Genomic DNA, 17,989 nt, shown 5'->3' on the forward strand with positions numbered 1-17,989 from the left:
CGCTAGTTTAAAGTTCAAAGCTTGTACACCGAGGTGAATACCCATGCACACTGGATTAACTATGGCTGAGGCTATTAACTAAGGGCCATTCACATGTCGCATCTTTTGCGTGTGCAAGTTTGTCATTTCTTTTCTTGCGCACATATTGGGAGACTTGCACGCGGTGCGCAAGCGGCACGATGCGCTCACACTTTCCAGGTGCGAGTCATGTGACAAGAACAGTCCGTTCAGCTACATACTTTGTATGACACATACACATTTTTACTCCAAAGAGAAAAAAAAACATGAAAATACCAAACAAGTTCATACTAGAGTTGATCAAAAGTGCCTTTCAGCCAGAGGTTCAGCAGCCTTTGACTACAATTGTTCTTTTCAAAAAGGAAATACTTAGCTATTATGTAGCTTAGATTTACATTAGACAAATAAAATTTTTTATTCTTATTTTATTTATTTATTTATTTATTTATTTATTTATTTATTTATTTATTTATTTATTTATTAGTTATTCTGTCATTTATTTTCAGTGTAAAATTATTACTTATGTTTAAATGCCAAAAAATGTTTTCACTCATTTTTAAAAGGAAATGGACTATCATTTGTTTTTTATTATTATTTTGTGCTGTATAATTTAATTACTGAGCAGCAATACATAACACTTTAAAATATAAGGAGTTTTACATTATTCTCTAAACTAGTAGTGTTTTGAAAATAATGAATGCATAATAATCGAGATAACCATGATTATTTCTCAGATTATAACGTACAACCAAAATCTAAAATCCTTACTATTCTTGCTTCTTAATATAGCCATGAAACAGTCCTACTGACCTTATTCTTCACGTATAAAAGGGCACAGCCATTGTGGCTCGAGACTACCCATCTCATTCACTTCCATTGATTTTTAGCTGTTAAAAACAGTTCATTATGCTGCTGGATGTTGCAAACTGATATTTTCTTATTATAGTATTCTACTTTTTATGTATAGTCATGAACACACTTGTTTGGAAAGCAAGTACTTTGACCGTTTTCCACCGTTTATTATTCTTAGTCATTTCTCTTATAGGCAATTAAATCGGAAGTACTAAAACAATGGCAAAAACGAACGCATTTCCGCATTGCAGAATAAGGTCACTAACTGTAGATAAAAGCAGAGTTTATATATATTGTAAAAATATATTGTATTTGCTCAACTAACCTGAGCAAAATCAGCTTTATGTGGAACTGAATGTGTCTAATGAAATGAACTTGTTTCTTATTGATAACTTCAAACCTGACTTTTCAATTACTGCCTATTTTCTTTGTAAAGCTGCTTTGGCACAATCTGTATTCAATGAAGCAGACTAGAAATAAAAATAGCTTGAATACCAAAGAAATGCATATCGCCAAGGTTTAGATAAGTGTAGCTCATCTGTTCGGGGTCACCTGACCTTGACAACACAACAGATTGTCTGCCTTACATCAGATCTGCCAGCTTGGTTTGTGAACTTTGGCTTGTGGAAAAGGTCATGATGACAGGTTGACCATCAAACTCCTGCCTAGATGTCATTATCAGTCAAGGAAACAACACATAGAGCTGCTGTAGAGTGTAGATGGGTTCAGTGCACATTTATCACCTCTGAATATTTTCAGCTCATCATCAAAACCAGCCTAGATTGCTACTAAATATTTGATTGTGTATATGTAGGTTTCAAATTTTAGCCTCCTGGTTTTTCTTTGCCAGCACTTGCATTTTTGATAGTTAAAAAGTAAAACCACTAATAATTTATTAACACTTAAATTGTGCAGTGTAAAAAAGTGAGTAAACCATTGGCTTAAAAGTATTAAGTAAATGAACTATGTGCATGATTCTAAAAATTTAAGTCAAGTAACTGTTTCAAGTTGCAATGGATTCACTCCCCTTTTTATGCAAAGCCGGCTTGTCTCTTTTAAAGGTGCAGTAAGTTTGACTTGAACTTGAAACTTGAACTTTAGAACTGTGACTCAGTGCAAGCCAAGTTAAATATCAGTCATTCAGCAAGTACATTTAATAAAGTTAAAGAGGTTTAATATGTATTAATTAGATTGTAAATCTTACCATTTTGCTGGAGTGCAGTGCAGTATTACGTTATTCTGTGCTCCTGAATGTCTGTATTTAAATTTTGCATTTCGTCTGGTGCAAACAGCCAAATTGCTTATCACTGCAAATCTCTTCATTTAGCGTGTTGTTAGGACACAGAGGTTAAAATGTGACCTGCTCACCTAATGTTTGCGCTCGTAATATTTAGATTATTTGCTATTTAATAAGCTCATGTGGAACTCTGAATCTGCGTCTCATTTCGGGGCTGCAACTGTCCACCGGAGGTTGCATTTCGGTCATGGACGCATACATTGAGAGCCTTCATGACTGAATGAGTAAAATATGTGGTTTTTCATGAAGGCAACCCGCGGTGCGAAAATATAATCGGCTAAACTGGCAGTGGGCGGGTTAACAAAACCAAAACAAATACAGTCGTTCTGGCTCATAACTCACATTTTAAAGCAGAATAACTGACTTCACCATTGTTTTTCAGACAAACAAGTATGTGCACTTACATTTAGCCTTTTTCTTAAATATCTGCAAACATATTATGGTATTCTATGCTTTAGAAGAGTCAGAAACATACATACAGCACCTTTAAGGCAATAGATTTACTTATCCAGCACATGTTTTACGCAGCGGATGCCCTTCCAGCTGCAACCCGTCTCTGGGAAAGTTAATTCATTATTGGAGTGATATTACCATTTGCAGTATTTTTTTTTTTTGTAATTCACAGTACAAACTAGCAATTATATGGGTGTGGAGGGTGGTAAAAGGCATTAATAGAAGTTATGTCTTATATTAGAAGCAAAATACTTAATATTCATAATTTTAGGTGTCAGTTTAGAGGGGGAATACATAAAAAGGACGTCTGTGAAACATTACCTATGATTTAGTTGATGATAACAGCATAAATAAATAGGTACAGTAAATAAACCCCCAAGATAACCAAGTTATATAATCATTCAGATAAGTTATCCTGTCATGTCCTTTTTTGGAAGTGATTTATTGGGGAAAACGTAACACATTAAATACTATGTTAGTTTTTTATATATATAGATTTAAAAGTCTGATTCATATAATGAATCCAAATTCATATAAAAGGAGTCATATATGTGTTTACTGGTAATATATAATATAATCAAATGAAATCAATAGGGTTTTTTAATATATAGCCACATTTATATCATCCTGTAACATTTATATCATCCTGTAACATCATCCCACTGTAGTTATATAGCTAATTTCTGGCAGCTACTGTTTTTATAAGATACTTAATAGTAATTAAGTCAATAATACATTCACTTTTTCTCCTAGCACAGTAATCCCAGTGCAGACATTCAAGAATGGTCCGTCCCATAGACTTCTATTCTAAATGTAAAAGAAATCAGAAGTTTTTATAATGTGCTCTACCTTCCTTTAACCTACTAGACTTCTGATTACTAAACTAGACAAACTAGACCTTGGATTGAGGCATTTTGAACTGTGAGCATTTCAGACAGTGAGATAAAGTGGCAGGTCAGAGTCATTTGATTATGAAACAAGTCCCATTTTCTTTTTTTGTTGGTTGTTTGTTGTTTGTGTCAGAAGGAAAACTGTTGAAGACCGATCAGATGAACTTGTGTAGGGATGATGCATTGAGCGCATTAGGGATGCAGAGCTACAGTGCAGTGTTTTTGAAGCCCCGGGAGCCGATCAGTGGGTAATAGAGTGATGCCATGCTCCACTGCTCAGCAGAGATGAGAGGGCCAAGAAAAGGATGAAGGGAATTGAAAAACAGGGAAGGAAAACTGATAAAGAAGTGTGTGTGTGTGTGTGTGTGTGTGTATCTGTGTCTGTGTGTGTGTTTGTGGGATCGGTGTAAGTATCTCTTTCGAGAGGCTCACATTACTTAACTGGTTTATTACCTGGAGTCATTAAGTAAGACTGGCAATAAAACCGGCATATATTAGCAGCTAAAGTAATAGCGCCAACACTTTATTATACAACAAACAATGAATACTTTATATTCTGTCTTTTCTTTTGGTCACACCAACATGACATGGCATGATCAATGTATTTTATTCCTTCATTGTAATGTGATTTCAAACAAAATTTAGGACAGATTGATTGATGGTGCAAGGTGTTCATATAAAGTAGGCTGAAATAACTTGGTAGCATTTACTTAAGACCAATTTTCATTCATTCATTTTCTTAGTGTCTATTTCAGAGGTCGCCACAGCAGAATGAACCACCAACTACTCCGGCATATGTTTTTCACAGTGGATGCCCTTCCATCCGCAATCATTACTGGGAAACACCCATACACACTCATTCTCACACACACACACTCATACACTACTTGTAGTTTGTCACTTCGGCCTGAAAGGATCAACGTTTTTTTTTCACGTCACCTCAGTGTTGCAAACTATTTCCAGTGAAAAGTAGCTGAAGCCTGCCCGAAAAGTAGCTAAATGTTGCCAGATGACATCACGCATTAATTTGCATATCAGTGACGTCATCATGTAGTATCTGACAAGCGTGAGCCCATCAAGTCTCTACTCTCTGAGGTGCCGTGTATTATAATAAATTAAAACATTCAGATGCACAATAAATAGGTTCGTATTAACATATTACTTTGTGTGATGACGTCATTGCGTAATCACAACTCAAAACTACATCTTAATGTAGTTTACAAAATAATTAATGTTTTCTCAAATTGACTGACAATCTCAGCAAAAACATTATTTGAAATATGTCCATTTAGATTTGTATGAAAAATCTAGTTGACTATTTGTAAAATACAAACACTTCTTGATGGGAATTTTAATGTTTTTTTAAAACACTGATTATGAACAGTTACATTCTTTTAAACAATCACAGCTTGTGTACTTTTTTGTGTACTTGTGAAATTAGCATATTTGTGAAATTGACAACAATTATAGCACTATTGGAATTTATTGCAACCTAAATTACCAACAATAATACATGTATCATTATTATACAAATATCAGTTAATTAACAGTAATGAAAAACAATCTGAGCTAGCAAATTAACTTGAATGTGATATGTGTGTGTTGAGTGAAGCCCGCAGCCACTGCTCTTTTGAGTCACTTTTTAAAAATTGCTAAAAGTAGCCAAATGAATGTTAAAAATTGCTAAATTTGTTGCTAGGTGCTTTTTGAAAAAACGTTGCTAGGGTAGTATGAAAAGTTGCTAAATCTAGCAACAAAATTGCTAAGTTGGCAACACTGTAACTCATACTTCAGTTTCTCATCAAATCATGACCAATCAAATGCTCTCTAGTATCTGACCTGCCCCGCCCCCTTCGAGACACTTTTTATTTGATGTGCTTGAGCTCAATCACTTTCATTGGCAGAGAGGTGAGAAAGCAAAACGCTATGGGCTGTTTTTTTTGTAAAGGGGAAGAGCTACACTATGTCCCACCCTCTCTACGTATTTCAGTTAAAATTACGTCAAACATTGAATAAAAATGTAAATTTCAAAACACTACACGACCTTTTAATCTACATTTGCCTAAACATGACCATACACATGCTTGATGTCATTGTTTTCAAAGACTCATTTTCGAGTGTTTATATGGACATGACAATGGCAACGTTTTATACAAACTTCCACTTTCCAGATTTATCTCCCAGATTGATCAGATTTATTGAACAATGTCTTGTTTTGTGTTCAGTAGAAGAAATAAATTCACAACCTACAGCATAAAACTGTGCTATTAACTTCAGCTCTGACAGTTAAAGGGTTCTGGGCCTTTCAGGTCTTGTTCTACTGCACAGTGTCGTGATTGTCCCCCGTTTCATTAAAAATGACACTTTTATGACTTGATTTATCGCTTTAATATGCTTCCACTCAGGCTTGTGAGAGAAGGGATTTAAAGTGTAGACGAGACCCTCATCTAACAGCTGCTGATAACACCTCACCTCTGTGTCTCACCTTTATAAATGATCATCTTGAGAATTTGTGCAGTGGTTGATACCAAATGAAGCAGAACTAGGTGTGTGTGTGTGTGTGTGTGTGTGTGTGTGTGTGTGTGTGTGTGTGTGTGTGTGTGTGTGTGTGTGTGTGTGTGTGTGTGTGTGTGTGTGTGTGTGTGTGTGTGTGTGTGTGTGTGATGTGTGTGTGAGTGCAAGAAAGAGAGACAGAGCTGGCCTCATCACGGGTCATTGGAGTTCATGTCTCTCTTATTAGAGATGAATAGTGTAAATGTGTATTTATAGAAGGGCTACTGTAGGGTGTGAGTCCTTGAAAGGCACAATATCAGTTCATGGTCCGCAGCAAAGACATTATAAAGGGAAAGAGACTGATTTCTTGTGGAATAAATGGAATAAGAATAACTATAATGGGTTGAATGGCGCTGGTTAGACAAATTTTTAAGCCAGTGACCCCCAATGACCCCCCCCCCCACTACCAAAGCATATCCAAACAATAAAAATAACTTTTTTTAAGCTGTTCACAATATTTTAACTATATTTACTTTACATTACAGGCCTCAAAATTAAAAAAATTTTCTTGGTAGCACTGGTGCTCCTAAATTTTCACCAGCCAAAATTTAGTAGCACCCAACAATTATTGCACTGTTACTACAAGTTTTATAAACACATTTATTGCATTTGAAATCAACACTAATCAAAACTAACAAGCAAAAAAAAATATGCATTCGTGAGCAAACGAAATCCCGTTATCACAAGAAAATAAATTTTTATAACATAATTGAGTGACCAAAAGATACATGGACGGCTCACCAGCCCTGCACGCACTGCTTGACATGAATGAATCTGTTAACAATACGTTAACTGGGCTGTGTTTTCACAGGTGGTGTCTGATATTGCACGGATTCTTTTGACACATACCTTATTATTTGCATACGTCATATTAATTGCAATACCGGTCTTTTCATGAGCTGCAATATTAGTTTAATCTTAGTCAGTGCAAGCCCTTTTGCGATGGTGTACGTGGTGTTAAATTTTACATATAGCTGCCACTTGCACGACTGACAGCGTCTGGTGATTAAATAAAGGATTAAACAGAACCTCTCGTGCTTAAAATGTGTAGATGTGGCAAACAGTTACCTGAAAATTCCGTCCCACAGACTTTACAGGAACGCTTTAGTTATTTTCATAGCAGACTTGAAGCCAATGGAAGTCTTTTATCCACTCTTCGAAAAATGTAGATGGTGGATTAACATTCACCACGTGATCAGTAATCAGATGTGCCATTATTTGTAGCTTTAGGTGGATTAATAAGTAAATCTGTCAGTGTTGTTTTCATTCTCTCATCTTCAGCGCTTTACATTTTCGCAGTTGTAGCTCCTGTCATCTTCAAGTGCAAAGATGCATTCTGCGTGAATGTGTCCTAAATACTTTATGAATTCATCAGTGATATCTTTAAATAATCTGAAAATATTAGCTTTCACTTGTAATACTGAAAAATATTCATTATAATCACTGAAAATTACACAATTTTTAAATTACTCTCGCCACCCCTTGAAATTATTCTGCGACCCCTGGAGTGGTCGCGACCCCCAGTTTGAGAACCACTGGTTTAAAGAGCAAATCACATTTTTTATAGAGATGTCTGTAAATTGAATGAATGTGAAGTGCTTGGTTCTGGTTTGCTTTTGGTTTTAGCTTCAGTTTTATTTTACTCCACTGGTTTGCATTGTGTTTTGTTGTGTTTGGTGTTGATATTTTGTTTAAGCAGAACTTGTTTTTGAGATTGGTGCTTGATTTTATGGTGGTCTGTCTGGTTTTGATGTTGTTTTGGCTTGGCTTGTATGGTTTTGATGTTGTTGTTGTGGCTTTGTTTGGTTTTGAAATTGTGTTTATGTTTGGACTGCTTGGCTTTATTTTGTTTTGCCTTTTGGTTTGATGTTGGTATTTTGTTTGGTTTGGGTGCTTAGTTATGTTTGAGCTGTATATGTGTCGTTTTGTGTTTTGTCTTGATTTTGTTTTGTTTTGTTTGAACTTGTGTTTAGTTTTGATGTTTGTTTGGCTTTTTGTTGCTTGTTTGTTCAGTTTTTGTTTGGTTTTGGCATTTTGTTTTTGTTAGTTTTTTCTGGCTTGGGTTGTTTGGTCTTGTTTTGGGCCTGAAGTTTTGTTTAAGATTAATTCTTGTGCTTTTTTTGGTTTGATTTGTTTTTGGTATTTTGTTTCGTTTTGATTGATTTTGGTTATATTTTGTTTTGTTTAGCCTGCTTTTGTTCAGCTTTTGAGGTTTATTTGGTTTGGTGTTTTATTTGGTTTTGTTTTGGCTTTTGCTGTTGAGTTTGTTTAGTTTAGATGCTTTGTTTTGGTTTAGTTAGTTTGGGTTGGATGTCTTATTTTGGTTTTAATATATTGTTAATGCTTGGTTTAGGACTGCACGGTGGTGCAGTGGGTAGCACGTTCACCTCACAGCAAGAAGGTCACTGGTTCGAGCCTCGGCTGGGTCAGTTTCTGTGTGGAGTTTGCGTGTTCTCCCCATGTTGGCTTGCATTTCCTCCGCGTGCTCCGGTTTCCCCCACAAGTCCAAAGAAATGCGGAGGTGAATTGGGTACACTAAATTGTCTGTAGTGTATGTGTGTGAATGAGAGTGTATGGATGTTTCCCAGTGCTGGGTTGAAGCTGGAAGGGCATCTGCTGCGTAAAACATATGCTGGAAAAGTTGGCGGTTCATTCCACTGTGGCGACCCCAGATTAATAAAGGGACTAAGCCGAAAAGAAAATGAATGAATGAATGCTTGGTTTATTTAATCTATTGTCTTTTTTTCTGTCAAAGCTAATGTGTGGCCAGGGGCTACAGGACTCTAGAACAGTCCAGTACACTGCAAAAAAAAAAAAAAAAAAATCTTACTATTTTTGTCTTGTTTTTAGTCCAAATATCTAGAAATTCTTATATCAAGAATGATTTTCTAGACGAGCAAAACATGTTGGCTTGTTTTAGGAATTAATATGCCAAATTGAAGTTAAATATGCTGCTTTTTAAATAAGAAGTTAAATAAGAAAAATATAAACAAGATTATTTTGCTTACCCCATTGGCAGATTATTTTGCTTGTTTTAAGGAAAAACAAACTAAATATTAGCATATTATTTCTGAAAACAAGACATTATCTTTTGCTTGCCTAAAAAATGCCTTTTGATATAAGAATTTTTTTTTGTTTGTTTGTTTGTTTTTTTTGCAGTGTACTTAAACTGATTTTTTAATGTTAAAAAAGGTTTCTGTGCCACCCACTCTGGTTTCTGGGCACTGCCTTTCTCACCCGTATGAAAATATCCTGCTATGTTTGTGACTGTGGAAATTTTTGGCTTTAATTTAATGTTAGGTAAGTTAGCTTAGGCTCTCGATATAATAACTGGAACATACTCAACGTATGCTTGTTTCTGGATTGTTGCTGATTGTAGATGATTATCTTTGGCAGAGCTCACAATGCGACTGACTAAGTTGAGAAGTGATTGAGAAGTGTTTTGTTACATGACACTTTTTGACTGTTAACATCCAGTACAATATTTTTTTTTTCCAGAATGTTGTTTTTATTAACAAACCAATAATGATAATGCATATTCTGAACCGTGGATCACAGAGCGAGAACCGTTGCATTTCTAATATTTACACTTTAATTACATTTATCCTCTTAAAACATGTCAATTTTGTTGCCACTTAGCCTTTTAATAGTACAACTTCACCAATCCTAAAACATTACCTTATCATAAAACAGTGTCTTGATATTAGACATCATCATTATATTGGCACATTTTGGATGTTATGTTCAATGTACTTTGGATTTGGGATGCGTATGACCCCGTCAAGCGAACTTACTGACCCGATACTATTCTACAATGGAAATCACAGTCCTAACTGTACCCACAATCCTCCTACAGAGCTTGTGGACAGAAGAAGGTTTTCATAGCACACACAGCGCTGTTCAGAGCTCTGATGAAGGGCCTAGTGTTGACACGGAGCCGGCACCGCCTCTCAATACTACAAGTGGGACTGTAGACATGCTAAACCAGCTTTGTTAGAAGCAAAGACAGGCAGTAAAATGCTAAGAATTTGCCAATTGTCTCCTAGTGAAGAATCAGGGGACTTGGTTATTTGAGTCAGAAACCTGAAATGTAACATACCGAACATTCTGCAGCTGTGTGAGGCTGATAGTGGCAACAAATTCAACCATTTTTGCCTCAAACTGAGATCAGTGAAAGTTTGATCTATTGATTACTTTTAGTGGCCCTTCCTTTTTGATGGTTAATATGCTGAATAAAAGAGCGATGCTTATCAGATTGTGGTAGGAAGTTAATCGACAGATTTGATTTTATTGCACAAGTCTGATAGTGTTGTTCTAACATGCCGCTTAAGGCAGGGAAATCACACAGCAGCCTTGATCACTCTCTCTCTCTCCACTCACAAATTTCTTGTAGTATGCAAATGGCTTGCATGAATTATCATGTGTAATTTCAGATATCAGATGTGAATTATTTCCTGTGAACTGGGAGCTTGGGCTATATTAAGATAGCTGACGTCGTTGTGAGGTCTGAGACTTGAAAAAAAGAGAGAAACAATCGTGGTATATAGTTTACAGCCTGCATGAAATCAAAGTGACAATGTTTATTTAGTTTAGTATTAAGGTAAACAATTAATCTGTGCAAGTGACTACACTGAAAAAGGACTTTAATCAAAATCTGATCATTTGCTTTGACTCTAGAATTGTAATTCTTTTTTGATGATGTCAGCTTGACAGCTTGGGTGAAAAATGCATAGCCACGCCCCTCCAACTGTTAGTTTGCTGCAAGTTAAAGATGAAAGGAGGAGCACAAAAATAAAAGACCTGTCCTTACACATTATTCTGTTTCAGTTGCAAATTCGTGAACATACCAAAACAAAAGTGTGCAGCAACTTCTAGTTCATGCAGTCTTTAATATTTAGCATTTTTTATTTATTTCTGATCCTTGTCTTAAAGGGATTGTTCACCCAAAAATGAATATCACCTCATTATTTGCTCTCGCTCGTGGTTTTAAAGTTTTCGGAGCTTTTTTCATGTGCTGAACACAACAGAAGATTCTTTGAAGAATTCTGGTTGCTGACACCCATTAAATTCCATATTAGGCAAATGTATATATGTGCGTCATGGTGGCTCAGTGGTTAGCACTGTCGCTTCACAGCAAGAAGGTTGCTGGAGTCTCGCCTGGGCCAGTTGGCATTTCTGTGTGGAGTTTGGATTGTGGAGGCAAACATGGGGAGAACATGCAAAGACATGTGCAAATTGGCCATAGTGTATGAGTGTGTGTGTGGCTGGAAGGGCATTCGCTGCATAAAAAAAATAGGCTGGAGTAGTTGGTGGTTCATTCCACTGTGGTGACCCCTGATAAATAAGGGACTAAGCTGAAGGAGAATGAATGAATGAATATATATATATACAAAAATGTATATACATTTAAATATAAATTAATTCATTTTCATTTCGACTTGGTTCTTTTATTAATCTGGGGTCGCCACAGCGGAATGAAGCGGATGCCCTTCAAGCTGCAACCCATTACTGGGAAACATCCTTACATACGTACTCATTCACACACATATACTCATAAACACATTCTAGCTTACCCAATTCACCTGTAGCACATATTTTTGGACTTTGGACTTGTCGGGGAAACCGGAGCACCCAGAGGAAACCCATGCAAACACAGGGAGAACATGCAAACTCCATACAGAAATGCCAACTGACCCAGCCGGGGCTCGAACCAGCGACCTTCTTGCTATGAGGCGATTTTGCTATCCACTGCGCCACCGTGCTGCCCTGAATTACATCATATAAAACTAAAATATTGAGGAAATAATGAAACAACACAAAACGTTGCAGTCAGATAATTATGCTAAAAAAGATTTCTTTGAAAAGTATATTTTGATGATTCAGTGTATTTACTGTATATATCGCATACTGCACTAAATAGTATGCATGCTGGTTATGATTAATGAAAAATATATTGTTTAAAACAGTTCATATTAAAAAAAAACATTTCAAACAGCATTATTGTTGTCACATGACCTAACGGTTTTATTTAGTGGGAAATATCCAGTTAACCGCTCTTGGATTAAAATGGTTATTTTGCTATTTTAAACCGGCTTTCTTTAAAGAGTAAAGAGAAGTTTGAATGACTTGGTGTTTCTTTTTCATGCTGGATATGGTAGGTCACATTCAGTGCATTGCATTGTGAGATGCAATATTTGATGCGTATACTATATTTTTTGCAAGCAAACATGTGCATACATTAAAAACACGGCTCAAATTTCCCCTCTTTTTCCTTCTTCCCCACAGATACTGCTTTGTAGTTACGATGGGATATCTCAGTTTCTGTCATGTCACCAGAGTCTATGTGTTTGACTACGGCATGTATTCAGCAGACTTCACAGGGTAAGTTTTGCACTGTAGTCATTAAACATGAATCACTCACTTGCTTTAAATTACATTACACATGTTAGTGTCAGTATAGTGTAAGAATTCCACTAGATTATTCTATTAATGCTTAGTTTACACTTTTTTTGAAAAGTTGTACTTTTATTTTTACTTTTCCCTAACATACATTATAGTAATGTGACCAAATTAGATCTTAAACATATTATTCTGTAAAAGCCATTATTTATTCTGTATATAAATCCTTTTGAAATTTGACTTTTTGTTATGGAAAATGTGCATTAAACCTTTTTAGCTCCCCCTAGTGGGCAGTGTCAATTTTTATTTGACTAAGTGTACTCTTTTTTTTTTTTTTTTTTTCTTTTTTTTCTTTCTTTTTCTTTTTTCTTTTTAAAATTTTATTTATTATTTTTTATTTTTATTTTTATTGTTGCAAAAATTTAACACCACAAAACAGGACAAATAAACATCGCAAGGCATGTTTACCATTAAAATAAATCAAATTAATTAAAATTGTTACAACTGCAACAAGGAGCAAGGAGCAGTACAAAAGACCTATCAAAGGAAAAACAAACATTATAACAATAAATATTCTGAAAATGAAGTACAATGAGCTTCAGTTATTTTATTTTGGTTTCTGAAGTATTTGAAGCTTTGAGCCACCTTTCTACCTCAGAAAGAAAACACCTAAAAAAGGGTCTGCATTTTTTCCATTCACAACAATGAATATGATATTTACCCATTAGTAAATGTACTCTTTTATTATCAAATCAGTGTGAAATCTTGACAAAAGGAACATTGTTGAAAGGTCTGAAAGCCAGAGTTTAATTTTTGATGTCTGTTTTATGACATAAGTCATAAAGTGACAATAAATTCATTGACTTGTGATAGGAGAATACAAATTGTTAATCAATATTGAATTCAATTGACCTCATACAATAAATAAAATAAAATAAACAAACAAACAAATACATAATCAAATAAATTGGTGCATGAATGAATTGAATAAATAAATAAATAAGTAAATAAATATCTAAATAAATAAATAATTGTCTAAATAAATGTAAATAAATAAATAAATAATTGTCTAAATAAATGTCTAAATAAATAAATATATAATTGTCTAAATAATTGTCTAAATAAATGTAAATAAATAAATAATTGTCTAAATAAATGTCTAAATAAATAAATAAATAATTGTCTAAATAAATGTCTAAATAAATAAATAAATAAATGTCTAAATAAATAAATAAATAATTGTCTAAATAAATGTCTGAATAAATAAATAAATAAATAATTGTCTAAATAAATATCTAAATAAATAAATAAATAATTGTCTAAAAAATGTCTAAATGTCTAAATAAATGTCAAAATAATAATTGTCTAAATAATTTTCTAAGTAAATGTCTAAATGTCTAAATGTCTAAATAAATGTCTAAATAAATAAATAAATAATTGTCTAAATAAATGTCTAAATAAATAAATAAATAATTGTCTAAATAATTGTCTAAATAAATAAATAAATAAATAATTGTCTAAATAAATGTCTAAATAAATAAATAAATAAATAATTGTCTAAATAAATAAATAAATAAATAAATAAATAAATAAATAAATAATTGTCTAAATGTCTAAATAAATAAATAAATAAATAATTGTCTAAATAAATGTCTAAATGTCTAAATAAATGTCTAAATAAATAAATAAATAAATAAATAAATAAATAAATAAATAATTGCCTAAATAATTTTCTAAATAAATGTCTAAATGTCTAAATAAATAAATAAATGTAAACAAATAAATAAATAATTGTCTAAATAATTGTCTAAATAATTGTCTAAATAAATGTAAATAAATAAATACATAGTTGTCTAAATAAATGTCTAAATAAATAAATAAATAATTGTCTAAATAAATGTCTAAATAAATAAATGAATGAATAAATAAATAAATAAATAATTGTCTAAATAAATGTCTAAATGTCTAATTAAATGTCAAAATAATAATTGTCTAAATAATTTTCTAAATAAATGTCTAAATGTCTAAATGTCTAAATAAATGTCTAAATAAATAAATAAATAATTGTCTAAATAAATGTCTAAATAAATAAATAAATAATTGTCTAAATAATTGTCTAAATAAATAAATAAATAAATAATTGTCTAAATGTCTAAATAAATAAATAAATAAATAAATAATTGTCTAAATGTCTAAATAAATGAATAAATAATTGTCTAAATATTTGTCTAAATAAATGTAAATAAATAAATAAATAAATAAATAATTGTCTAAATAATTTTCTAAATAAATGTCTAAATGTCTAAATAAATAAATAAATGTCTAAATAAATAAATAATTGTTTAAATAATTGTCTAAATAAATAAATAAATAAATAAATAAATAAATAATTGTCTAAATAAATATCTAAATAAATAAATAAATAATTGTCTAAATAAATGTCTAAATAAATAAATAAATAATTGTCTAAATAAATGTCTAAATAAATAAATAAATAATTGTCTAAATAAATGTCTAAATAAATAAATAAATATTTGTCTAAATAAATAAATGAATAAATAAATAAATAAATAATTGTCTAAATAAATATCTAAATAAATAAATAAATAAATAATTGTCTAAAAATATCTAAATAAATAAATAAATAATTGTCTAAATAAATGAATAAATAAATAAATAAATACATAATTGTCTAAGTAAATATCTAAATAAATAAATAAATAAATAATTGTCTAAAAAAATATCTAAATAAATAAATAAATAATTGTCTAAATAAATGTCTAAATAAATAAATAATTGGCTAAACATTGTCTAAATGTCTAAATAAATAAATTCTAAAAATCGAACTATAGGTAAGTAAGTTCCTGTACATCTGTGTTGTGAAAAGATGCCACATAAATCATCATGCATGCACCTTAAAATGTTTAACCACATATAAACTGAACATAAGTGCAGTAAAAGTATTTAGGGGGCATTTAGCTTCACGAACCAATACAAATATCAAAACTCCAGCACTCCTCCAATGAAAAATGCATGTTATCTACAGCTGAGAGCGAGTGTATCAGTGCTAGTTTTACCTTAGGATCAAAGCGGATCAGAATCGTTGCTCCACACCGAAGCAGCTACAATAAGGTGAACTCCACCCCTGGGAAGCTGTGTGGAGATGATGTGGTCAGTGCAGATGAATGAATAATAAATGCTGAAGAGACAGAAGTGGAAGGTCTTACGTACATGCAGATTCAACAGACTCAGTTGTGGAGCTGTGAAATATGCCAAAAATTCAGTGTATCATTCAAATATCCAAAGAAAATAAAAACGTAGTGTCATATACTCAATATTTATGCATACACACAATCAAAAATGCTATGTTTCTGTTTGCAGATGTAGTATTTCTTGTTTTTTTTTTTTGTTTTTAAATAGCCTGACTAATACAAAATTCAAAAATTATATATAACAAAAGTAATATAAAAAATACAATATAGCTAAGATACAAATGAATGAAACTCAGCTTTTTTCAGGTTGTTTTACTAGTAGTATTCAGGTACAGGAAGTAAATTGTAAAACAACGTTGCAGATTTCATTGTATGAAATCCTTAGATTAATTCTTGTTGAAGTTACAGACAAACAGAAGTTGTTCAGTCAAGGGCATTGAGTGTTTTTCTCTTTGTCTTACAAGTCTTACACACTTTGGAGAGTAGCAGGAATTTTAGACTGCTGTCTCTTTAAGATCTAATGTACAAATGCAATATACTGACACACTACATGTTTTTTTTCGCTACTGACAATTTAGGAATGTATTAGAAAAAATAGCTTTTTATGTTTTATAAATCCTGCATACTGACATTGATGAATTTTTAATAATTTTAATTTAATTAAGTTTACCTTATTTTAATTTAATTTAATTTAATTTTATCCCAGTGAGCCATGGAAGCAAACATTTTAAATGGCAAATATTTTATTTTATTTTATTTTATTTTATTTTATTTTATTTATTTTATTTTATTTTATTTTATTTTATTTTATTTTATTTTATTTTATTTTATTTTATTTTATTTATTTTATTTTATTTTATTTTATTCCGGTGAGCCATGGAAGCAAACATTTTAAATGGAAAATTATTTTAATTTTTTAATTTAATTTAATTTAATTTAATTTTGGACATTTTTTTTTTTGTTATTTTGCGCAGAATTTTGTAAAAAATGTGCGGATTTATGCGGAATGATTTTGTAAGTATCGTAACTAAAAACATAATATTAATAAAAATACTTCTAACTTTTATTTAATATTTACAATGCAAATCCAAATAGATCCACTTATTTTGTAAACAAAGCAAGTATCTAGTATAATATATACTAAAAGAAAACAATATGACTTTACAAGGTATTGTAAATTATTATTATGTTCATAAACCATATGAACATTTTAAATAAATAGACTTAATGAAAAGCAAAAAAATCTGCGGGAATCTGTGGATTTCTGTGCACTACGATTCCGTGTGGGCCTAGTCATATGCTTGTTTGGTTATTATTCTGTAAAGTTACCAAGAAATCATCAGACTTGGGCTTGAGTTTATGTAGTAAAATCTGTGTCATTGTGTCCTACAATTTGTACAAGTACAGAGGAAGCCTCTAAACCTCAACTTTAGATGGGTTTTCATCTCCAAAACAAGTGTAAAAATGTGAATTCATATAATTTAACCACTAATTTGAGTTGCACATCTCTATTCAACATCAGGTTCTCTCTAACAATTTTCCTTTTCTCTGTTTTCAGGCCCATGATGGTCATCACACAGAAGATCACAAGTTTGGCATTTGAGATCCATGATGGTATGTACTGTAAACCATTGTATTAATCCAATCCTCATGTTCTCTCTATCTCCATTTCACAGATAAATAGTTAATGATATTACAAAACTGGCATGGCTTCTACCTGAAATGTGTTTGCAGCTCCATTGTTTTTATCTGTGCCCATGTTAGAGGCTCTAGGAATTACATAAGGGCTGTTAAACCCTGCTGCTACAGCACGTCCTCGTATGCCATTGATTTATACCACTGCTGGCGCCGCACTCCAGTGAGTGGGCCAAAGTAGTTAGGGCTGCCAGCTGGATGTTGCACTTCACAGACCGCGCTTACCTCATCCAACAAACTATACCGCTTATTATGCAACTCGGTGAAATCGCTTTAATGAGATACTGCTTGTGCTGCATCATTTTTGCATGGTCCGGATCATTGATAAAGGAGGGTGAAGGGGATTTTAGGAATAATGGATGTGTGTTAAAGGGACAGTTCACCCAAAATGTCAAGATTAAAGTCAAATTTTATTTAAAGTCTGCAAGGATGCATTTTTAAGTAGCAAAACCTCAACTTAACCCCTGTGAACAAAATCAGGAACCCCTCTTCTTTCTCCCCCCCACCGCATCACACGACGACCTCAAAATATTATGCAGTTCTGTGTGCCTCACACAGGTGAGTGGGTTTGACAAACCACCTGTAAAAAGCACACTCATTCATCTCTCTGACACTTTAAA

The 17,989-nt window shown here is 32.4% G+C and overlaps 1 protein-coding gene across 1 annotated transcript in view; it reads left to right on the plus strand.

The window, feature by feature from the left end:
* Nucleotides 1-17,989, plus strand: part of mboat2a (membrane bound O-acyltransferase domain containing 2a) — a 111,540-nt gene that overhangs the window by 59,122 nt on the left and 34,429 nt on the right. Inside the window, exons 4-5 of the mRNA XM_056477678.1 lie at nucleotides 12,349-12,444; nucleotides 17,233-17,288. Of these exons, the coding sequence (XP_056333653.1) occupies nucleotides 12,349-12,444; nucleotides 17,233-17,288 (152 nt within the window). The remainder of the gene's footprint in view (nucleotides 1-12,348; nucleotides 12,445-17,232; nucleotides 17,289-17,989) is intronic.

This window comes from Danio aesculapii, chromosome 17 (genome assembly GCF_903798145.1).
Source record: "Danio aesculapii chromosome 17, fDanAes4.1, whole genome shotgun sequence".
In the NCBI taxonomy this organism is placed as follows: domain Eukaryota; kingdom Metazoa; phylum Chordata; class Actinopteri; order Cypriniformes; family Danionidae; genus Danio; species Danio aesculapii.